We start from the raw sequence: 25,253 nt of genomic DNA on the forward strand, positions 1-25,253 counted from the left end.
ACACTTGGGTCATATCAGTGAACAAAATCAACAAAAATCTTTGCCTTGTGGAAGATACCTATGAAGGCATGTATGGGAGATGGAGGGGTAGGGTCAGATGATAAACAATTGCATTAAAATGGAAAATAGTGGCTATAAATATTGCAGCCCACAACAATGTTATAAACATAAGTAGTAACTAGGACTCTCATGCACATGTGGAATGTTAATACCCATGTGCTGAGACAAATGAAAGTTTAAGTGTAATTTCACACTTAAGGTCAAAATTAGAAATTGACACTAGAAAACATGATAATAAATGCCTGAAAATTACTTTTTATTTGACTTCCATCTTTATGTATCATTTTCACACAAATTATAGAATAAATATAAAGTTTGGAGGAGACACTCAAACTTTTCTTCAGAGACATTCATTAATTCAACAAATAAATGAGCACCTTCTTTGTGCCAGCCACTTAGGTCTTGAGTATAGATAGTGAACAAAACAATCAAAATCCTGGCAGGCAACAGAGTAGATCTTAGGAAAAAGCTGGTTAAATGACACACTATGAAGACACTTGTAAAACAAGCAAAAAGTTAATGACAAATATCTAAGACTACAGTATATTAATGTTACATGTTGAAGATGAGGTACCCAGATTTCTTAAGATTCAAAAGCCCCAATCAGCAAGTTAGAGTTTTTTTTTTTTTTACAAATACTGCTAATTTTCTTAGCTTTGAGGAAGTTAGAGAAGGAAATTGATAGAATATTTTGTGTATATTCCCAAATCACATCCAAATATTTTAACAGAGCGTTAAGAAATATCTTTCTGGGGCACCTGGGTGGCTCAGTTAGTTAAGCTTTGGGCTTTAGCTCAGGTCATGATCGCCAGTTCGTAAATTCAAGTCCTGCATCGGGCTCTCTGCTGTCCATGCAGAGCCCATTTTGGATCCTCTGTCTCCCTCTCTGCCCCTCCTCTACTTGTCCTCTCTCTCTCTCTCTCTCTCTCTCTCTCTCAAAAATAAACACTTTAAACAAAAAAAGAAATATCTTCCTGATCCAGTGCAAGAAAAAAAGATAGATCATAAATCTATTCATTTCCCTCCCAATATTTAATCTTCAATCTTTAGTGTTTGATAGCTCACTGATTAGAGTTTGACACAGTGCCAAAAGTAGTCTTCAGTGAGAGCTCTCTAACTTTGGGACCCTTCTTTATCTAAATGATTAAAACTATCTAACAGAACATCAAAAACTTGCTGCCATTTCCAACAATCTATTATTATGAACTGGAATTTTTTAATAAGAATACTGAGTTTGAAAAGAAACTATCATTCTGCAAAATGGCCAATAATGTTTTACTTATAAATTTTATTTTGTTTTTTAATTTGCTTCTTTTTATTTTCAGTATTGATACTGATGGGACAATGACAATAGACTGGAATGAATGGAGGGACTATTTCTTATTTAATCCTGTTACAGACATTGAGGAAATTATCCGTTTCTGGAAACATTCTACTGTAAGTATGCTATGTGCATTACATTATACTTCCTTGTGAGCCACTCAGGCATCCCTGAAGTTCACATTATTGTTAAATCTGCTCCCGAAAGCAATGGGAGCTCTCTGAAGGAATTTTAATTTTTCTAGTGGGTTTGTCTGCTATGCTTATTCATGGATTTCAGTAAATTTTATACATAATAAATAAAGCCTAGGGTTCACATTGCTGCTGGTAGCAATGCCTAAACTTAAATAGAACATTATAAAATGATTGATGATTAATGCCTCATTTCTATGAGTATAGAAAATATATTAGTAGTTCAGTTGCCTAGATAAATTTTCTACTTATGTGAAGTTATATTTACATAATCAGACTCTTACTGTATCTTTGGAGATAGTTGATAACAGGTGAGGCTACAGTCATGTATTCATTTTATTGATAGTAAAATTAAGAAAGAGAGGGTTACTACTATAGTGTAGCCTCTTATCCCTACACTCCTACCTATAAAATCTTTTACACCAGAAGCACTTAGCTAATAAAGTTGTATAAATACTATCATTATAGAACTCAATTTATCTCAAGCTATATTTTTAATCTATGGTGATGTGAGTAGGATGAAGGATTATTTTTAAACAGTATTTCCCTGTTAGCTAAATTTTATAAAGAATTTGTTGCATGTTTTAAATGACAAGTCTATAAAAATATTTATAGACAGTCTGTATAGCAGATGAGTTTCGAGGTGTTCACATATATAGCTTTAATTTTTATTTACAGGTCTATAGCATATATCATGGTATAAAGAATAATGTGGCTAGAATTTTGAGATAAAGGGAATATCTTTGAAGAATTGACAAACTAATTTCTTTCTGTAGCTAAAAAGGATTCACAACACTTGACAAAAGGCTGGTCTTTCATTCTAACTTAGACCAAGAAGAGAAAAGTTGTTCTGGATCCATTAAGAAAGAAAGCTGTAGTTTTTGGTTTTGTAAATTTATAATTACTGTTAACTTTAATTTCCTGTGAAGTGGCACTGTACTTCATTTAGTGTGGATAGTCTATTTATAATTATATGCTCAAATTAGTTCAGTGTACTATTTTTTTGAATAAAAAAGTTCTAAATATTTTTATTCTCTTCTAGTAATCTACTGTACTAAAATATTTACTTGAAAATTTTTGCAGCTTTTGCATTTGTTTTTCTTTTTTAAGTTAAATCCTGAAGTTAGTTAACATATAGTATAATAATAATTTCAGGAATAGAATTTAGTGATTTGTCACTGACATGTAACACTCAGTGCCCATCCTGACAAGTGCCCTCCTTAATGCCCATCACTCATTTAGCCCATCCACCACCCAACATCCTGCAAGCAACCCTCAGTTTGTTCTCTGTATTTAAGAGTCTCTTATGGTTTGTCTCCCGCTCTGTTTTTATCTTATTTTTGCTTCCCTTCCCCTATGTTCATCTGTTTTGTTTCTTAAATTCCACATATGTGTGAAATAATATATTTGTCTTACTCTGACTAATTTCGCTTAGCATAATACCCTCTGGTTCCATCCACATTGTTGAAAATGGCAACATTTCATTCTTTTTGATCACTGAGTAATATTCCATTGTAGATATATACCACATCTTCTTTATCCATTCATCAGTCGATGGACATTTGGGTTCTTTCCATACTTTGGCTATTGTCGATAGTGCTGCTATAAACATTGGGACACACGTGCCCCTTCAAATCAGCACTCCTGTATCTTTTGGATGAATACCTAGTAGTGCAATTGCTGGGTCATAGGGTAGTTCTATTTTTAATTTTTTGATAAAGCTCCTTACTGTTTTGCAGAGTGGCTGTACCAGTTTGTATTCTCACCAGCAGTGCAAAAGAGATCCTCTTTCTCCACATCCTCGCCAACATCTGTCATTGCCTGAGTTACTAATTTTAGTCATTCTGACCGGTATGAGATATCTCATTGTGGTTTTGACTTGTATTTCCCTAATGATGATTGATGTTGAGCATCTTTTCATGTGTCTGTTAGTCATCTGGATGTCTTCTTTGGAAAAGTGTCTATTCATGTCTTTTGCCCATTTCTTCACTGGATTATTTGTTTTTTGGGTGTTGAGTTTGATAAGTTCTTTATAGATTTTGGATACCAATCCTTTATCTTATATGTCATTTGCAAATATCTTCTCCTATTCTGTTGGCTGTTTTTAGTTTTGCTGATTGTTTCTTTCACTGTGCAGAAACTTTTTATTTTGATGAGGTGCCAATAGTTCGTTTTTGCTTTTGTTTCCTTTGCCTTCAGAGACATGTTGAATAAGAAGTTGCTGCATCTGAGGTCAAAGAAGTTTTTGCCTGCTTTTTCTTCTAGGATTTTGATGGCTTCCTGTCTTAACGTTTAGGTCTTTCATCCATTTTGAGTTTATTTTTGTGTATGGTGTAAGAAAGTGGTCCAGGTTCATTCTTCTGCATGTTGCTGTCCAGTTTTCCCAACACCATTTGCTAAAGAGACTGTCTTTATTCCATTGGATATTCTTTCCTGCTTTGTCAAAGATTAGTTGGCCATACATTTGTGGGTTTATTTCTGGGTTCTCTGTTATGTTCCATTGATTTGTGTTTTTGTTTTTGTGCCAGTACCGTACTGTCTTGATAATTACAGCTTTGTAATACATCTTGAAGTCTGGCATTTTGATGCCTTCAGGTTTGCGTTTCTTTTCAACATTACTTTGGCTATTCGGGGTCTTTTCTGGTTCCATACACATTTTAGGATTGTTTGTTCTAGCTCTGTGAAGAATGCTGGTGTTATTTTGATTTGAATATGTAGATTGCCTTGGGTAGTATCAACATTTTAACAATATTTGTTCTTCCAATCCAGGAGCATGGAAAATTTTCCATTTTTTTGTTTCTTCTTCAGTTTCTTTCATAAGCTTTGTATAGTTTTCAGTGTATATATATTTCACCTCTTTGGTTAGGTTTATTCCTAGGTATTTTATGGTTTTGGTGCAATTGTAAAAGGGATCAATTCCTTGATTTCTCTTTCTGTGCTTCATTATTGGTGTATAGAAATGCAACCAATTTCTGTACTTTGATTTTGTACCCTGAGACTTTGCTGAATTCATGTATCAGTTCTAGCAAATTTTTTGGTGGAGTCTTTTGGGTTTTCCACATAGAGTATCATGTCATCTGCGAAGAGCAAAAGTTTGACTTCCTCCTTGCCAATTTAGATGCCTTTTATTTCTTTGTGTTGTCTGATTGCTAAGGCTAGGACTTTCAACACTATGTTGAATAACAGTGGTGAGAGTGAACATCCTTGTCGTGTTCCTGGCCTTAAGGGGAAAGCTCTTGGTTTTTCCCCATTGAGGATGCCATTAGCAGTGGGTCTTTCATATATGGCTTTTATGATCTTGAGGTATGTTCCTTCTATCCCTACTTTTTTGAGTTTTTTTTTTTTTTTTTACCAAGAAAGGATGCTGTATTTTGTCAAATGCTTTTTCAGCATCTATTGAGAGGATCATGTGGTTCTTGTCCTTTCTTTTATTAATGTGATTTGCAGATATTGAACCAGCCCTGCAGCCCAGGAATAAATCCCACTTGATCGTGGTTAATAATTCTTTTAATGTATTGTTGGATCTGTTTGGCTAGTAGTATCTTGTTGAGGATTTTTGCATCCATGTTCATCAGGGAAATTGGTTTGTAGTTCTCCTTTTAAGCGGGGTCTTTGTCTGGTTTTGGAATCAAGGTAGTGCTGGCCGCATAGAATGAGTTTGGAAGCTTTCCTTCCATTTCTTTTTTTCTGGAACAGCTTCAAAAGAATAGGTGTTAACTCTTCTTTAAATGTTTGGTAAAATTCTGCTGGAAAGCCATCCGGCCCTGGACTCTTGTTTGTTGGGAGATTTTTGATTACTGATTTAATTTCCTCACTGGTTATGGCTCTGTTAAATTTTTCTATTTCTTCCTATTTCAGTTTTTTGTAGTTTATATGTTTCTAGGAATTTGTCTATTTCTTCTAGATTGCCCGATTTGTTGGCATATAATTGCTGATAATATTCTCTTATTATTGTTCATACTTCTGCAGTGTTGGTTGTGGTCTCTCCTCTTTCATTTGTGATTTTATTATTTGGGTCCTTTCCTTTTCCTTTTTGATCAGTCTAGATAGGATTTTATCTATTTTGTTAACTCTTTCAAAGAATCAGCTCATGGTTTCATTGATCTGTTCTACTCTGTTTTTTTTTTTTCCTCAAAATCATTGATTTCTGCTCGAATCTTTATTATTTCCCTTCTTCTGTTGGTTTTGGGCTTTATTTACTGTTCTTTTTCCAGTCCTTTGAGGTATAAGGTTAGGTTGTATATTTGAGACCTTTCTTCCTTCTTTAGGAAGGCCTGGATTGCTATATACTTCCCTCTCATGACCGCCTTTGCTGTATCCCAGATGATTTGGACTGTCCTGTTTTCATTTTCATTGACTTCCATGTATTTTTAAATTTCCTCTTTAATTACTTGGTTAACCCATTCATTCTTTAATAAGATGTTCTTTAATCTCCAAGTATTCATGGTTTTTCCAAATCTTTCCTTGTGGTTGACTTTGAATTTCATCTCTCTTTTTCTCAGCTTCCTCTTTTTCCATAACTTTATCTTCTAGTTCACCTATTCTCTCCTCTGCCTCTTCAAGCCGAGCTGTGGTGGTTTCCATTTTGTTATGCATTTCGTTTAAAGCGTTTTTCAGCTCCTCGTGACTGTTCCTTAGTCCCTTGATCTCTGTAGCAAGAGATTCTCTGCTGTCCTGTATACTGTTTTCAAGCCCAGAGATTAATTTTATGACTATTATTCTAAATTCACTTTCTGTTATATTATTTAAATCCTTTTTGATCAGCTCATTAGCTGTTGTTATTTCCTGGAGATTCTTCTGAGGGGAATTCTTCCGCTTGGTCATTTTGGATAGTCCCTGGCGTGGTGAGGACCTGCAGGGCACTTCCCCTGTGCTGTGGTGTATAACTGGAGTTGGTGGGCGGGGCCGCAGTCAGACCTGATGTCTACCCCCAGCCCACCGCTGGGGCCACAGTCAGACTGGTGTGTGCCTTCTCTTCCCTTCTCCTAGGGGCAGGATTCACTGTGGGGTGGTGTGGCTCGTCTGGGCTACTTGCACCCTGCCAAGCTTGTGATGCTGGGGATCTGGCGTATTAGCTGGGGTGGGTAGGCAAGGTGCACGGGGTCAGGAGGGGCAGGCTTAGATAGCTTCTCCTTAGGTGATCCACTTCAGGAGGGGCCCTGTGGCAGCGGGAGGGAGTCAGATCCGCTGCCGGAGGTTTGGCTCCGCAGAAGCACAGAGTTGGGTGTTTGCGCAGAGCGAGCAAGTTCCCTGGCAGGAACTGGTTCTCTTTGGGATTTTGGCTGGGGGATGGGCGGGGGAGATGGTGCTGGCGAGCGCCTTTGTTCCCCACCAAACTGAGCTCTGTTGTCAGGGGGCTCAGTAGCTCTCCCTCCCTTTGTCCTCCAGCCTTCCGCTTTCCGAGCAGAGCTGTTAACTTATGACCTCCCAGACGCTAAGTCGCGCTTGTTGTGGGAGCACAGTCCGTCAGGCCCCTCCGCTTTTGCAAGCCAGACTCGGGGGCTCTGCTTGGCCGGCGAGCCGCCCCTCCGCCCCGGCTCCCTCCCGCCAGTCCGTGGAGCGCGCACCGCCTCTCCGCCCTTCCTACCCTCTTCCGTGGGCCTCTCGTCTGCGTTTGGCTCCGGCGACTCCGTTCTGCTAATCCTCTGGCGGTTTTCTGGGTTATTTAGGCCGGTGTAGATGGAATCTAAGTGATCAGCAGGACGTGCGGTGAGCCCAGCGTCCTCCTAAGCCGCCATCTTCCTAGATCTCTTGATTTTGAATTTCATAGTGATTTTGAATTTCAGTGGTCTGAAAATATGGATGGTATGATCTCGATCTTTTTGAATTTGTTGAGGGCTGATTTGTGACCTGGTATATGATCTATTCTGGGGAATGTTCCATGTGCACTCAAGAAGAATGTGTATTCTGCTGCTTTAGGATGAGATGCTCTGAATATATTTGTTAAGTGCATCCAGTCCAGTGTGTCATTCATAGCCATTGTTTTCTTGTTGCTTTTCTGCTTACATGATCTGTCCATTGCTGTAATTGGGGGTGTTGAAGTCCCCTACTATTATGGTATTATTAGCAATGAGTTTCTTTATGTGTGATTAATTGATTTGTATATTTGGGTTCTTCCATGTTGGTAGCATAAATATTTATAATTATTAGATCTTCTTGTTGGATAGACCCTTTAATTATGATATAATGCCCTTCTTCATCTCTTGTTACAGTCTTTATTTTTAAAATCCAGTTTGTCTGATATTAAGTATGGCTTCTCCAGCTTTCTTTTGATAACCATTAGCATTATAGATGGCTCTCCATCCCCTCACTTTCAGTCTGCAGGTGTCTTTAGGTCTAAAATGAGTCTCTTGTAAGCACTTATAGATGGTTCTTGTTTTCTTGTCCATTATGATACCCTATGTCTTTGGAGCATTTAGTCCACTGGACTAATGGAGCATTTAGTCCATTGACATTTAGAGTGAGTACTGAAAGATATGAACTTAGTGCCATTGTGTTGCCTGTAGAGTTGGTGTTTCTGCTGATGTTCTTTGGTCCTTTTGGTCTTTGTTGCTTCTGTGTTTTGTTTGTTTGTTTTGTTTTGTTTTGTCTTTTTTCCACTCAAAGAGTTTGACTTAAAATTTCTTGCAGGGCTGGTTTAGTGGTCATGAACTCTTTTAGTTTTTGTTTGTCTGGGAAACTCTTTGTCTCTCCTTCTAATTTTGAATGACAACCTTGCTGGATAAAGAATTTTTGGCTGCATATTTTTCTGAGTCAGCACATTGAATATATCCTGCCACTCCTTTCTGGCCTGTCAAGTTTCTGTGGTTAGGTCTGCTGTGAACCTGATCTGTCTTCTCTTGTAGGTTAAGGACTTTTTTTTTTTCCCCTTGCTGCTTTCATAATTCTTTCCTTGTCTGTGGATTTTGTGAATTTGACTATGATATGCCTTGGTGATGGTCAGTTCTTGTTGAATCTAATGAGAGTTCTCTGTGCTTCTTGGATTTTGATGTCTGTGTCCTTCCCCAATTAGGAAAGTTTTCCACTATAATTTGCTCACATAAACCTTCTGCGCCTTTTCTCTGTCTTCATCTTCTGGGACTCCTATGATTTGGATGTTATTCCTTTTTAATAAGTCACTGAATTCTCTAAGTCTTGTATCATGATCTTTTGCCTTTGTTTTCCTCTTTTTTTTCTGCTTCATTAATCTCCATAATTTTATCTTCTATATCGATTATTCACTGTTCTGCTTCATCCATCTTTGGTGTAATGTCATCCATTCGAGATTGTATCTTGATTATAACATTTTTAATTTCCTCCTGACTAGATTTTATTTTTTTTCTCCACAGAAAGGGATTCTCTGGTGTCTTCTATGCTTTTTTCAACCCCAGCTAGTATTCTTATTATCCTGGTTCTAAGCTCTAGGTCAGATGAAACTTCAGACTCTATGCTCCACTGTTTATAGAATCCTAGTGGTATTGAAACCCTCTCCTTTCTCCCCATCAATGGTTTGGGTGAAAAGATTTCTTGTTCAGTCCCCTGTGAGTGTTTACACTCTTTCTCTTTCTCTCCAGCTACTTTCAAGGGGTGTGCTTTTCTTGTGCAATCCGGATGCACCACACTCTTCCCCTTTCTCTCTCTCTCTCTCTGTCCTCTTCCCACGAAAATGGCTCCCTACCCTCCGTAGCCTTTCTGACCCCAGCTCACCTCTTCATGCCACGTTCCTGCCGAGTTCTGTAGCTCAAGTTATGTAGATTGTTGTGTTAGTCCCCATATCAGTTTCCTAGTTCAAAACGGTTTGGTGCTGACCTAGCTGCGTTTCAGGGAGGTGACAAGTTCGGGGTCTCCATGATGCTCCACCATCTTCTGTGGACTTTGGCTTAGTATACTTTCTAAGGAATGAAGTTGATGTTAACTATAAACTAACACATGATTCTTCTCCAAGAGAAACCTTTTGGAGTGATCTATTTTTAATTGAAGGTGCATGGGGATCTTTCCATTTAACAGGGTATTGACATAGGAGACAGTTTAACTATTCCGGATGAGTTCACTGAAGAAGAAAAGAAGTCCGGACAGTGGTGGAGGCAGCTTTTGGCAGGAGGTATTGCTGGTGCCGTCTCTCGAACAAGCACTGCCCCTTTGGATCGTCTGAAAGTCATGATGCAGGTGAACTTTATGATCTTGTGTCTAAGTTTCTCCTACATATTCTGAAACAGTGAGAAATATGCTGGTTTGAAAAAGAAGTTTTAAAATTTCTTAGTAATATTCTTTCATACCTTAAAAAAGAAAGTATGAAAGCTCTATTTTGTTGCTATTAATCCTGAATTCAGTCCATGTAAGTATTTCAGTGTTCTGTAAAACCTTAAATTGTTATGTGATGAACTTTTAGTCTTTGGCATTCTATGACTTTTCAAATGTTTAATGAGAAAAAAATCTCTAGGCCATTATTGTAGGATTGTCCTTAAATTATTTATATTTTCCTTCTGTTTTGTGTGGAATGTTTCTAAGTTTTAGAATCTGGGAACAGGGATGTGATTTTTAAAATCATTTTAAAGATAAGGTTAGTAGAAAAGACCTGGATTTATAGACTGACTTTGCTATTTACCTGCAATGTGGCTTTGGCTGATCAGAGTGGAAAGAAGGAGAAAGGAAAGGAATTGATATTTATTTGGTGCTCATTATGGTAACCCATTTAATCTTCATAGCAAGCGGGTATTATATTCTCATATTATCTCTGGAGAACCTGAGGCTCAGAGAAGTAAATAATTTTTCCTTTATAGGAAATTAGCCAAGGAATGGAGTATCTTTGGCTATAGAGCTGTGGTTCTCACACTGCATGGAACCCCTGAGGTCTCATTTTCCTTCATCTGGGAGTGGGATTAAGAATATCTAACAAGGCTAGTTGTAAGAATTAAATGATTTAAAGTATGTGCAAATGCCTGATAAACTGGAAAACCCTACTGGAATATAGTAGTTGCTTAAAAATGAGTTTTTACAAGTTGTGTTGTCATACCTGTGGTCAACATTTTTTATACTTGTCATTAGATTTAGGTATAAAAACAGTTCTGACAATATTTTTAACAGCATCCATTCAGAATGTTCCTAAATCCCAAGATATATTTAGGGGTAAAAATAGTGCATTAAAGAAGAATAAGAAGGAATTGGTGTTTGTGTTTTTCTTTAGGAATGATAGTAAATTGACTTTGAGAGAGCTTGAATAAGCATTCATCTTTTCCTTTCTCATATTTTATTGTGAAGTTCATTTAAAATAAAATGGATATCTCTGGACTTTATTTCCTGCAAGTTCTGTGGGGTAGGTGGGTGGGGTTTTTCAAAATTACCTTCAGGTTCAATAATTCAGGAAGGCTCACAGAATATACTAGAAGCTTTAATACTCATGGATGTGGTTTATTACAAGGAAAGATACAGATTTAAATCAGCCAAGGAAAAAAGCATATAAGGACAAGTCTGGGAAAGCACCAAATGCAGAGTTTTTGTTTTCTTCTCCCTGTAGAGTTGCCATGTGTTATGTTCCAGCACTGATGTATGACAATATGCACAGTGTTGCAAACCAACCAAGAAAGTTCGCCTGAGTCTTTGATGTCCAGAGTTTTTATCGTGGATCGATCATATATTGCCCACGTGGCTGACCTTTATTCTTCAGCCCTTCACATATTGTTTTTCTGTTTTTTACAGTAGCCACTCATTCAGTAGCCACTCATACCATAACCAAAATGATCAGAAGAAGAGCTGATTTCTATAACTGTTTTTGGCTTATTAGATTTTGTCATTTTTATACAGCGGCAATTATAAGGTCTAGTGTATTTAAATAGTGATCACATCTGTGGTATAAATCAAGTATTCACTGGGTGAGGCAAGTGGTACATGTTGCCATGAATTTATTGCCTAGAGAGACTTTGAGATAAGCCATAGAAGGTATTTTAAGTTTTGTTGGGAGGCTGTGTGCATTCCATTGTCTATGGCTCTGATATACAAAATATAAAATTGTTTTCAGACCCATTTATATTTCATGGTGGTATTTCTTATGGGGGGCGGAGAGATAGTATATTACTTGCAGTGTATTTTTAAAAGTCTCTTAAACTGAACTTGTTCACATTCCAAGGGCAGTTCTGTAGTCTAATACATACTTTGGTTCATGTTATCTTATTATTGTCTGTAATAATTTTAATTTTGATCATGTCCTATCTGCCTGCTTTCCCACACTGAGGGTACTGATTTTTCTTAGTTTTAGATTTGCAATCAGCCTCTACAATGTGGTAATAATTCTTCCCATCATTATATATTTTATGAGCTTTCTATATTCTATATTCTAGTTTTATTTTTTCTAGATTCTATTTTTAAACATATCTTCTTGCAGTAATAAATAGTGTTGAAATAAAGAGGGTGGTTTGTATGGTTACCTTAGAAATAGTAACAGTAACATGCCACCAGTATTTTGTATCACTCTGCTTTTATTTTTAGGTCCACGGTTCAAAATCAGGCAAAATGAACATATATGATGGCTTTCGACAGATGGTGAAGGAAGGAGGTATCCGCTCCCTTTGGAGAGGAAATGGTACAAATGTCCTTAAAATTGCTCCTGAGACAGCTGTTAAGTTCTGGTCATATGAACAGGTAATTGTTATCACCCGTGGAATTTATTAACAAAGAGGAGTTAATAAACTGATTCAATAGCAGTGAACATACAGTGCTTTTTGGGTTCTTGTTGTAATGCATAATAATTTTCCACATCTACTCCAGGAGGAATTTCTCTTATAGGAGATTAGACTAGATAAACTCAAATTCCTTATGACTAAACTCTAGGATTTTTTTTTAATGTTTATTTTACTTTTAAGAGAAAGAACGTGAGCAGGGGAGGGGCAGAGACAGAGAGGGAGACATAGAATCCCAAGCAGGCTCCAGGCTCCAAGCTGTCAGCACAGAGCCTGATGTGGGGCTTGAACCCATGAACTGTGAGATCATGATCTGAGCTGAAGTCGGACACTTAACTGACTGAGCCACCCAGGCGTCCCTAAACTCTAGGATTCTTAATTTCATATGATTTATTTTAAAAAAGATGTTTATTATTATTATTTGTTTTATTTTAGAGAGAGAACACATGAACTGGGGAGAGGGCCAGAGGGGGAGAGAGAGAGAATCCTAAGCTCGATCTCACGACCCTGGGATTGTAACCTGAGCTGAAATTAAGAGTCAGATGCTCAATTTGCTGAGCCACCAAGGTGCCCCTAAAAAAAAAAAAAAAAAAAAAGATTTTCTTTTTTCTTTTCTTTTCTTTCTTTCTTTCTTTTCTTTCCTTCTTTCTTTCTTTATATTTTTAAATTTTTATTTAAATCCAAATTAGTTAGCATATAGTATAATAATGGTTTCAGGAGTAGCATTTAGCGATTCATCACTTACATACAACACCCAGTCCTCATTCCAACAAGTGCCCTCCTTAATGCCTATCACCCATTTAGCCCATCCCTCTACCCACCTCCCCTCCAGAAAATCTCAGTTTGTTCTCTGTATTTAAGAGTCTCTTATGGTTTGCCTCCTTCTCTGTTTTTATCTTATTTTTCCTTCCCTTCCCCTATGTTCATCTGTTGTGTTTCTTACATTCCACATATGAGTGAAATCAAGTATTTATCTTTCTCTGACTGACTTATTTCGCTTAGCATAATACATTCTACTTCCATCTACCTTGTTGCAAATGGCAATATTTCATTCTTTTTTCTTCTGTTTCTCTCTTTTTAAAAAATTTTATTTATTTATTTTTAAATTTACATCCAAGTTAGCATATAGTGCAATAATGATTTCAAGAGTAGAATCCAGTGATTCATCCCCTTTGTATAATACCCGGTGCTCTTTCCAACAAGTGTCCTCCTTAATGCCCCTTACCCATTTAGCCCTCCCCCAACCCACAACCCCTCCAGCAACCCTCAGTTTTTTCTCTGTATTTAAGAGTCTCTCATGTTTTGTCCCCCTCCCTGTTTTTATATTATTTTTGCTTCCCTTCCCTTATGTTCATCTGTTTTGTATCTTAAATCCCACATATGAGTGAAGTCATATGATACTTATCTTTCTCTGACTAATTTCGCTTAGCATAATACCTAATTCCATCTACGTTGTTACAAATGGCAAGATTTCATTCTTTTTGATTGTCGAGTAATACTCCATTGGAGGATAGAGCAGAAGAATGAACCTGGACCACTTTCTTATACCATACACAAAAATAAATTCAAAATAGATGAAAGACCTAAATGTAAACCATCAAAATCCTAGAAGAAAAAATAGAAAACGACCTCTTTGACCTCAGCTGCAGCAACTTCTTACTCAACATGTCTCCAGAGACAAGGGAAACAAAAACACAAATGAACTATTGGGACCTCATCAAGATAAAAAGTTTCTGCACAGTGAAGGAAACAATCAGCAAAACTAAAAGGCAACTAACAGAATTGGAGAAGATACCTGTAAATGACATATCAGATAAAGGGTTCGTATCCAAAATCTAAAGAACTTTTCAAATTCAACACCCAAAAAATAATCCAGGGAAGAAATGGGAAAAAGACACAAATAGACACTTTTCCAAAGAAGACATCCAGATAGCTAACAGACATGAAAAGATGCTCAACATCACTGATGATGAGTGAAATACAAATCAAAACCACAATGAGCTACCCCCTCACACCTGTCAGAATGGCTACAATGAACAACTCAGGTAATGACAGATGTTGGTGAGGATGCAGAGAAAGAAACACCCTTTTGCACTGCTGGTGGGAATGCAAACTGATGCAGCCACTCTGGAAAACAGTATGGATGTTCCTCAAAAAACTAAAAATAGAACTACCCTATGAGCCAGCAATTGCACTACAAGGTTATCTATCCAAGGGATATAGGTGTGCTGTTTTTTTTTTTTCTCAATATATGAAATTTATTGTCAAATGGTTTCCATACAACACCCAGTGCTCATCCCAAAAGGTGCCCTCCTCAATACCCATCACCCACCCTCCCCTCCCTCCCACCCCCCATCAACTCTCAGTTTGTTCTCAGTTTTTAAGAGTCTCCTATGCTTTGGCTCTCTCCCACTCTAACCTCTTTTTTTTTTTTTTTTCCTTCCCCTCCTCCATGGGTTTCTGTTAAGTTTCTCAGGATCCACATAAGAGTGAAAACATATGGTATCTGTCTTTCTCTGTATGGCTTATTTCACTTAGCATCACACTCTCCAGTTCCATCCACGTTGCTACAAAGGGCCATATTTCGTTCTTTCTCATTGCCATGTAGTTAGGTGTGCTGTTTTGAAGGGGCACATGTACCCTAATGTTTATAGCAGCATGTACCCCAATGTTTATAGAAGTATGGAAAGAGCCCAAATATTCATTGACAGATGAATGGATAAAAAAGATGTGGTATATATACACAGTGGAGTATTATTCAGTGATCAAAAAGAATTCTGTACTCTTTCCTTAGTAGCTCTTAAAAGAAATGTAGAATTTTTGCTTATTCATTATTCTTAATTTTTTTTAAGAAGTTTATTTATGAGAGAGAAAGAGACAGCGTGTGAGTGGGGGAGGGGCAGACAGGGAGGGAGCCACAGAACCTGAAGCAGGCTCCAGACTCCAAGCTGTGAGCACAGAGGCCAATGCGGGACTCAAACTCACGAACAGTGAGATCATGACCAGAGCCAAAATCAGACCCTTAACTGACTGAGTCACCCAGGTGCCCCTTGTTTATTCATTTGAATTCAGAGCAGAAGCTGCCTGTTAACGTATGTTTTATCAAAGTATCCCAATCTAAGATCTGGGAGGAAAACTTTTAAGTTGTGTATTGACATTGTCATAAAGTGGAGTTCAGTTAGAATGAAAGCTCCATGAGGGCAGGGTTTTGGCTTCTTCTCTGTGGACTCTAGCACTTGGAGCCTGGCCTGTGAGAAGTGGTCAATAAGTGTTTGTAAATGAGTGTCATATAGTGGTGAACATCCTTCAGGACTTTACTCAGGAGTTATTTCCTCCAGGAAACCTTCTTCACTGTTACAGTTCCTTTGTTTCCCTCTATTAGAATTATCACACTAAATTCTGATTATCTCAGTGCTTCTCTCTCTCTCCTTAATGAGACTGTGAGCTTCCTTAGGCAATATCTGTTTGCAGGTTTATATTCCCAGTACTCTGCCCAGTGAAAGTGAGTCCTTACTGATGAGTGAAAGCACAGAGCTCTCAGAGCTGGAATTTGAGCCCAAGCCTGCCTGCATCTCAAGTCCACTAGGGTGAAGGGAAAATGTGTATTTCAAGCAGAAGCAGAAATGCAGGCACAGGGGAGCATCATTCACTTAGGAAATTGAAGGTGGTTCATTTGACTCCAGTGCAGTGGAGTGTGTTTCTGGGAAGATAATGATGAAAGCAGGCTGGACAGGTAGGCAGAAGCCTACATTTGGCAGAAGCCAAATGTAACAGGAATTTTGATTTTATCCTGAATAGGGTGAGGGACTATTGGACATTTTATATAGAGAAGTGAAATGAGTATATCTACATTTAAGAAAGACCAACCCAGAAAAAATGGAGGATGTGTTAGAGGCAAGTGAGGTCAGACTGGAGGCAGGGAGACTAATATTTAAGGAAATATTTCAATAATTCAGGTAAGAAATGATGATCACCAGTGCAGGGTGGTGGCTGGAGAAATTGGAGAAGGAAATGAACTGAAAAATATTTTGGAAATAGAATCAGCACAACTTGCTGACTGAGTAGATATCGAAGTGAGAAAGAAAGAGGAATCAGAGATGATACTCTGGTTCCTAATTTGAACAACTAAAATACATAGAGAATACAATAAGAGGAATAGATTTTCGGGTAAAGTGACATGTTCCATTTTGGACAAGCTGAATTTGGGACATCTCTGCAACACGAGCAGGTAGTTGTCCAGTGGGACTTTTGATCTCTGATGGAGAGGTTATTTTTGAGTTGCAGCCATTGAAATGGATTGCTGAGGAAGGCTTATAGAATGGAAGAATTCTGGGAATCTGCCAGGGAGAAGTAAAAGGAACCCGTTGCAGAAAAGACTGAGAAGGAATAGCCAGAGGGACAGGAGGAAATGCAGAGAGTGATGGCCTAGAAGTCAAGATTAACAGGGTTTTGTGAAGGGTCAAGTGCTATAGGCTGGTAAATACAGTAAGGAAAGGGTCTTTTAGGATTTATCAACACACAGACAGGAGAACTTGGCATAAATGTTCCAGTGAAGTAAAGAGATGAGAAACCATTCTGGGGGCGCCTGGGTGGCGCAGTCGGTTAAGCCTCCGACTTCAGCCAGGTCACAATCTCGCGGTCCTGGAGTTCGAGCCCCGCGTCAGGCTCTCGGCTGATGGCTCGGAGCCTGGAGCCTGTTTCTGATTCTGTGTCTCCCTCTCTCTCTGCCTCTCCCCCGTTCATGCTCTGTCTCTCTCTGTCCCAAAAATAAATAAACGTTGGAGAAACCATTCTGAAATGACTGTAAACCAGGGGATGACAATAATTGTACAGTTTAGACACATTTTTGGGAAGTTGGACTTGAGTGAAAGGAAGGAGAAGATATGAGGGAGAGTGATAGAAAGATGGTGGACAGAGGGAGGGTTTTGATATGTTTTATTTTAATGTGCCCATTGCTGAAGCAAGCATGTCAACACAAAGAACGAAGTTAAAAGTATAGGTGGGAGAGGCTGGTAAACACAGCAGGTGTTCACAGGAAGTGGGGATGGGGGTGGAAGGGCTGGGGAGACATAGGTGCTATCCAGATGCCCTGGGAAGGATTGGCTTTGATGGTACAGGGGACTCTTCTTATGTCACTTTGGGAAGAAAGAAGACATATGTGGATGTGGATAATTTTGCAGAGAATGGGCAGGAATACCCTTGCCTGGTAGCCTCTGTTCTTCCTTGAGTTCCCAAGAAAGGACAGTCGCTGTGAATGAAAGAGGAAGTGGTATTGGAAGCTGGAGGAGGATGGAAACGATTGAAATAGGTGTTGTAACACATGGAAAAGGACAGACAAAAGGATTTTAGGGTGGCTTTGAGGGCTCAGTTAGTCTCCTGCTTCTCTCTGTTGATTTATTCCACTTCTCCCTCCAGGGTCGGTGGTTAATAATTACCTTTGTAGACTCTCCTTACCATTCTAAAACAAGGAGTCTGATTTTCCTGGTTTATGACCACAGTCTTTTTGGGCACAGCTTTTCTTTCCAAGTTGTAAGAAGTAAAGAGTAATAGTGGTCACATTTGCTGAACATTCGCCATGTCCGCAACACTCTGCTGTATTATATTATTTAATACTTTTAGCAACCTTGTGAGATAGGTTATTATCATAGATGAGGAAACATGCTCATGAACTTGCTCAGGGCCACATGTTTCTGGAGTTCCAGCCCCAGGTCTGCCTGTATCTGGAGCCTGTGATATTATCATCCTGGTCTGTGGACATTTTGGATGCATCGGGGTCAGATTTTACCCTTGGCCAGATTGGCTGTGTTGGTTGCTTTAGTACCAGTGGGCCAGATGGGCTCTGGGGTTGATGTGGTAGAGTAATTATATGTATTACCTACAGAAATCTTTCTAAGTTGTTTTGTTAATATTTGTCACTTATTTTATTTATACTGGTGAAAATAAACTCATCTTAAAAAAGAAAAACTATGAGAAAAACATCTAAAAATTGTAAATACTTCATCAACCCTGTATGAGTGCTATGAATTGTGTTTTAGCAAAGGAACAACTGGGTCCTGTCTGTGGAACATCTGTGTTCTGTGGAAATCTAACTTGAAAACCGCTGTCCAGTAAACTGAATGTATTAGCATTTGAGCCTTGCTTTTTTCTGTGAGGTATTAATGCACTGTATGTATTTGGAAAAGCATCATCATATTGTCAATTTAGGAGCTAATTTGTATTTTGATATTTACCTAGTCAGCTCGCGTTGCCATAACAAAATACCATACTGATTGTTTAAACAACAGAAATTAATTTCTCACAGTCCTGGAACTGCGGGATACAAGACCAGGGTGCTGACCAGTTTGGTCAGTTTTGGTCTGGTGAGGGCTCTCTTCTTGGCTCGCACATGGCTGCCATGTGTGCTTACATGGCCTTTCTCTCATACATGTGTGTGTAGAAACAGAAAGAGAGGGAGAGAGAGAAAACTCTCTGGTATCTTTCTTAAGGACACTTTCTTTTTTTTTTTTAATTTTTTTTTTAACGTTTATTTATTTTTGAGACAGGGAGAGACAGAGCATGAATAGGGGAGAGTCAGAGAGAGGGAGACACAGAATCTGAAGCAGGCTCCCGGCTCTGAGCTGTCAGCACAGAGCCCGACTTGGGGGTAGAACTCACAGACCGCGAGATCATGACCTGAGCCAAAGTCGGCCGCTTAAAAGAGCCCCACCCTCATGACCTCATCTAACTCCAGTTTATCTCCCAGAGGCCCCATCTCCATGTATCATCACAGTGGTGGTTACAGCTTCAACATAAGAATTTGTTGGGAGGGGGAGATATGATTCAGTCTATAGCAGGTATTAATATACATTTAAATATGTATTTATACAGTACAAGAAGTTGCTTACTGTGGAAGGACAAAAAATAGGAATCTTTGACAGATTTATTTCTGGTTCCTTGGCTGGGGCAACTGCACAGACTATTATTTATCCTATGGAGGTAAGTACCACTCTGAAGTCTGACTGTGTGGGTGCTATTTGTTTAATTATCTACAGTTGGGTAACAAGTTACCCCCAAATTAGCAGTTTAAATTTTTTTTAAATGTTTTTATTTATTTTTGAGACAGAGAGAGACAGAGCATGAGCAGGGGAGGGGGAGAGAGAGAAGGAGACACAGAACCTGAAGCAGGCTCCAGGCTCTGAGTTGTCAGCACAGAGCCCGACGTGGGGCTAGAACTCAGGGACCGTGAGATCATGACCTGAGCCAAAGTCAGACGCTTAACCGACTGAGCCACCCAGGTGCCCCCCAAATTAGCAGTTTAAAATGGGCATTTATTATCTCAGGATTTCTGTGGGTCAGGAGTCTGGGAGTAGCTTAGTCGGGTGCTGTTGGCCCAGGGTTTCTCTGAGCCTAGAGTCAAGGTGTGGGTCAGGGTCGCAGCCACCACAGAGTTCACCTGCAGATGAGTCTGCCTCCAAGCTTGCTCACATGTTTGTTGCTGGGCCTCCCTGTTTATTAGCTGGAGATATCAGTTCCTTATCGCAGGGACCTCTCCATAGGCTGTTTGAGTACCCCCACAACATGTAGCTGTTTTCTCCAAGTTGGTGATATGAGAGAGAGAGAGAGAGAGAGAGAGGGAGAGAATGTTTTAGCCAGCACTTAGGATGGAAGCTGCAATTTTCTGTCATTTCTGCTATATTCTGTTGGTCACACAGACCAGCCCTGGTGGAGCGTGGGAGGGGACTACACACTGTGTGAACACAAGGAGGCAGGGATAGTTGGGGCCCCTCTTGGAGGCTGGCTGCCACAGTGTTGATAAGAATTATAGCACCCATTTCCCTCCCAAGAGGTTCTGTACCATACATTTAATAATGGAACCTCAAAATTCAACTAGGGAATGGTAGTCCTAACTAGACATCCTATCATTAGAGCCTGGGGTTGGCAAACCATGTACCTGTGTAATACTTTGTATAGCCCTTTTGAGCTAAGAATGATTTTATACATTTTTAAAAGGAGGTTAAAAAAATATGCAACAGACCTGATATTTTAGGGCTGCAAAGACTGAAATATTTACCATGAGGCCTTTGCAGGAAAAGTTTGCCAACTCTTGCTTTAGAGCGAGAATAATATTACAGATGTGGCTATCTTTATTGGTAGGACAAAGGGGTTTTCAGCATATAATAAGATCTAAGCAAAAAATACCCTTCATTTTCACCTTTGTGCTATGCATATTAATACAGCTTTCCTTGCAAGCATCTTAATATGGTTATTCATATTATTTCCCATAACCCCTTAAAAATATCCTAACGGAATACATAGTCTTCCTCTTATAGCCTCCATCTCAGTTAATAGCATCACTTTCCCACTTCTCTGCTGCCTTCCTCCTGTGTTCAAGCTAGAAACACTGGGATCATCCTGTGCGCTACCATTTCCCTTACCCTCCATATCTAATTTTAAGACCTCTGTAAATTATTTTCTATTTCCTCTGCCACTACCCTCATTCAGATCCTCTTTAAAGTAAATAGGTTCTCTTGGGTGTCATCTTAGCCCTTCACTAGTCATACTATGTGAGGGATAACACATCAACAAACTAGACAGTCATTTGAGGGACACTATGTGCTGGGTATTTGTTCTCTGTAAAATACTTTGAATTCCATGATGGACTTAATATAAATAATAACATTTTGTTATATTCTTTTATAACTAGGTTATAAAAACCAGGCTGGCTGTAGGCAAAACTGGACAATATTATGGAATATTTGATTGTGCCAAGAAGATTTTGAAACATGAAGGCGTGGGAGCTTTTTACAAAGGTTATATTCCCAATTTATTAGGCATCGTACCTTATGCAGGTATAGATCTTGCTGTGTATGAGGTGAGTTTGCAGCCATGTTTTAAATCTGAAAATGTAGTTAATATAGTTCCTATTGTTAGAATTTGACTTCATATAAAGAAGCACATATATACCAGGAAATAGTTTGTGACCAGAAGCAGATTCAGGGCTGTGTTATTTAATCATTTTTTTTTCAAGTACCTTGAATATAAGACCCCATATGCCTGTGGTCACCTTTGTATCAGATTTCCCTGGGACTTATTTTTTAAAAAATTTTTAATGTTTATTTATTTATTTTGAAAGAGACTGCATGAGCAGGGGAGGGGCATAGAGAGAGAGGGAAAGAGAGAATCCCATGCATGCTCTGCACTGATAGTGCAGACTTGGGCTTGAACTCACAAACCTGTGAGATCATGACCTGAACTGAAATCAAGCGTTGGAAGCTTAGTAACTGACTGAGCCGCCCAGGTGCCTCTCCCTGCAACTTATTTTTATTAATGAAGCGAGCAAACTCACATTCAAGTATAGTTATTCAGCTGACAAGATGGTATTAAGGATTTTTTTTTTGAGGGGAGACAAAATAAGCAAGAAGGGCGCATTTTCTTTATTTGTTAAAATCTGACATTGATAAAGCTGAGAGACTGATGCATATGGCGCAGATTCACCCCTGGTACTGAAAAGACAACTTAGACTACAAATCTTGGGTCAACTCTGCCATTGAACCGTTTAATAATTTATGAATCTGACAAACAGTTTCAGTTTTTGCCTTTGAAAACCTGAAGTTCTGGTCGGGGAGATAGGCAGACTACTAAAGCATAGTGTGGTTAGCTGTGCTGTGATAGAAGTAAGCCTGGGCGCATTTGGAAGGGACCCCACCTATAGCTGAGAGGAAGGGTGGCATGTGTAATGAAAGTTTTCTTAGAGGACTTTACCTTTTTTTCTAAACAGATTTATTAGGATATAATTTACATGCCATACATTTCATTCATATAAAGTATAAAGTTCAGTGGCCTTTAGAATTTAAAATTTAATTTAAAATTGTGGTAAAATGTATGTAACATAAAATTTGTCATTTTTAACCATCCTGAAGGGTATAATTCAGGGATATTAATTACATTCACAGTACTGTGTTCCATCCCCACTATTTCCAGTGTTTTTTTCATAATCTCAAACATAAACTCTGTATCTGTTATGAAATAACTCCCCACTCTCCCCTCCTCCCAGCCCCGGGTCACCTCTAATCTACTTTCTGTCTATATGAATTTGCCTATTCTAGTTATTTCATACAAGTAGAATCATGTATTCTACAAGGGAATCATGCCCCTTTTTGTCTGGCTTATTTCATTTAGTATAATGTTTTCAGGGTTCATCCATGTTGTAGCGTATCAGAACTTCACTCCTATTGGCTGAATAAGATTCCATTGTATATATATACCACATCTTGCTTATCTGTTCATCTGTTGGTGGATACTTGGCTCATTGCTGTTTTTTGGCTATTATGAATAATGCTACAGTGAACATTGGGGTACAGGTATCTTGTCAAGTCTCTGCTTTCAATTCCTTTGGGTATATACTGAGGCATAGAATTGCTGGGTCCTATGGTAATTCTATGTTAAGCTTTTTAAGGAACTGTCAAACTGGTTTCCATGGTTATACCCTATTTCATTCCTACCAACAGTACACAAGAATTCTAATTTTTCTACATCCTTGCTAACACTTGATAGTTTCTGTTTGTTTTATTTATTTAATTTTTTTGAACATTTATATTTATTTTTGAGATAGAGAGCAATAGAGCATGAGCGGGGGAGGGGCAGAGAGAGGGAGACACAGACTCTGAAGCAGGGTCCAGGGTCTGAGCTGTCAGCACAGAGCCCCATGTGGGGCTCAAACTTGTCAACTGCAAGATCATGACCTGAGCCGAAGTCAGATGCTCGACCGACTGACCCACCCAGGTGCCCCTGTTTGTTTTTTTTAAATAGTGGCCATCCTAACAGAGATGAGGCAGTGTCTCATTATGCTTTTGACTTTCATTCCTCTGATGATAAGTGATGTTGAAGATCTTTTCATACGTTTACTGTCCATTTAGATATTTTTTTGGAGAAATGTCTATCCAAATTTTTGCCAATTTTGTTGAAGTATAGTTGATACACAATGTTATGCTAATTGTAGGTGTATAACATGGTGATTTGACAACTCTGTATGTTATGTTCACCAGTAGTGTCACCTGTCATCTGTCACCATACAACACTATTATAATACCATTGGCTATATTGCCTATGCTGTACCTTTCATCCTTGTGACTTATTTATTCCATACTGTACTTCCCACTCTTCTTCATCCATTTTGCCCATCCCCCAATCCTCCACCCTTATACAACTATCAGTTTGTTCTCTGCATTTGAGAGTCTGTTTCTGCACACCTGGGTGGCTCAGTCAGTTGAACTGCCAACTCTTTTTTTTTTTTTAATTTTTTTTTTAACGTTTATTTTTGAGACAGAAAGAGACAGAGAATGAACAGGGGAGGGGCAGAGAGAGAGGGAGACACAGAAACTGAAGCAGGCTCCAGTCTCTAAGCTGTCAGCACAGAGCCCGACGCGTGGCTAGAACTCACGGACTGCAAGATCATGACCTGAGCCGAAGTCGGCCGCTTAACCGACTGAGCCACCCAGGCGCCCCAGAACTGCCAACTCTTGATTTTGGCTCAGGTCATGATTTCACATGGGAAATCGAGCCCTGTGGGATCGAACCCTGTGTCAGGCTGTAAGCTGACAGCGTGGAGCCTGCTTGGGATTCTCTGATTCTCTCTCTCCTCTCTCTCTCTTTGCTCCTCCCTGTTCGTGCACTCTTTCTCTCTCTCAGAATAAATAAATAAACATTAAAAAGTCTGTATCTGCCTTTTGTTGTTGTTTTTTTTTCATTTGTTTTGCTTTTTAAATTCTACATATAAATGAAATCATGTGGTAAGCGTCTTTCTCTGTATGACTTATTTCACTTAATACCCTCATAATACTCTCTAGGTCCATTCATGTTGTTGCAAATGGCAAGATCTTATTATTTTTTATGGCTGAGTAATATTCCATTGTATGTGTGTGTATGTATGAATGTATATATGTGTGTATATGCCTGTGCACATGAACACACACACAGCGTATCTGTTCTATCCATTTATCTGTCCATGGACACTTAGGTTGCTTCCATATCTTAGCTATTATAGATAATGCTGCAGTAAACATACGGGTACATATATCTTTTTGAATTAGTCTTTTCATTTTCCTTGGGTAAATACCCAGTAGTGGTATTGCTGGATGATATGGTTGTTCCACTTTTATTTTTTCAAGAAACCTCTGTACTGTTTTCCACAGTGGCCATACCAATTGGCATTCCTACTAATGGTGCATGAAGGTTCCTTTTGCTCCACATCCTCACCAACACTTGTTATTTCTTGTCTTTTTTATTCCATTCTGACAGGTATAAAGTGATATCTCATTATGGTTTTGATTTGTATTTCCCTGATGATTAGTGATGTTGAGCATCTTTTCATATATCTGTTGCCTTTACCCATTTTTAATTTTTTTAATTGTTGTTGTGGAGTTATAGGAGTTCTTTATATATTTTGGGTGTTAATCCTTATCAGTTGTGTGGTTTGCAAATATATTCTCCCATTCCATAGATTGCCTTTTCACCTGCTGATTGTTTCCTTTGCTGCACAGAAGATTTTAAATTGGTGAAATTCATTTATCTATTTTTGCTTTTGTTGACCGTGCTTTTGACATCATGTCCAAGAAATCATTGCCGAATTCAGTATCCTGAAACATTTAACCTGTGTTTTCTCCTAGAAGTTTTATAGTATTAGGTCTTATGTTTGGGTCTTTAATCCATTTTGAGTTAACTTTTGTACATGGTGTAAGGTAAAGGTCCAACTTTATTTTTTGCATATGGATATTCAGTTTTCCCCACACCATTTGTTAAAGAGACTGTTCTTTCTCCAGTGTGTAGTCTTGGCATCCTTGTTGATGATCATTTGGCCATATATTCAACAATTTATTTCTGGGCTCTCTGTTTTTGTTCCATTGATCTATATATCTGTCTTTACGGCAGTACCACACCATCTGACTACTGTTGCTTTGTAGTATCTATTCAAATAAGGGAGTATGAGGCCTCCAAGTTTATTCTTTTTTTCTAAGGTTATTTTGGCCGTTGGGGTCTCTTGAGATTCCATAT

At 38.7% G+C, this 25,253-nt stretch overlaps 1 protein-coding gene across 1 annotated transcript in view; it reads left to right on the plus strand.

Moving 5' to 3' along the window:
* LOC125173601 (calcium-binding mitochondrial carrier protein SCaMC-1) overlaps nucleotides 1–25,253 on the plus strand; it is a 54,415-nt gene that overhangs the window by 24,085 nt on the left and 5,077 nt on the right. The window contains exons 4-8 of the mRNA XM_047872917.1: nucleotides 1,386–1,497; nucleotides 9,559–9,717; nucleotides 12,034–12,186; nucleotides 19,092–19,199; nucleotides 20,908–21,075. Coding sequence (XP_047728873.1) covers nucleotides 1,386–1,497; nucleotides 9,559–9,717; nucleotides 12,034–12,186; nucleotides 19,092–19,199; nucleotides 20,908–21,075 — 700 coding nt within the window. The remainder of the gene's footprint in view (nucleotides 1–1,385; nucleotides 1,498–9,558; nucleotides 9,718–12,033; nucleotides 12,187–19,091; nucleotides 19,200–20,907; nucleotides 21,076–25,253) is intronic.

The sequence above is a fragment of the Prionailurus viverrinus genome, chromosome C1 (genome assembly GCF_022837055.1).
Source record: "Prionailurus viverrinus isolate Anna chromosome C1, UM_Priviv_1.0, whole genome shotgun sequence".
Lineage (NCBI taxonomy): Eukaryota > Metazoa > Chordata > Mammalia > Carnivora > Felidae > Prionailurus > Prionailurus viverrinus.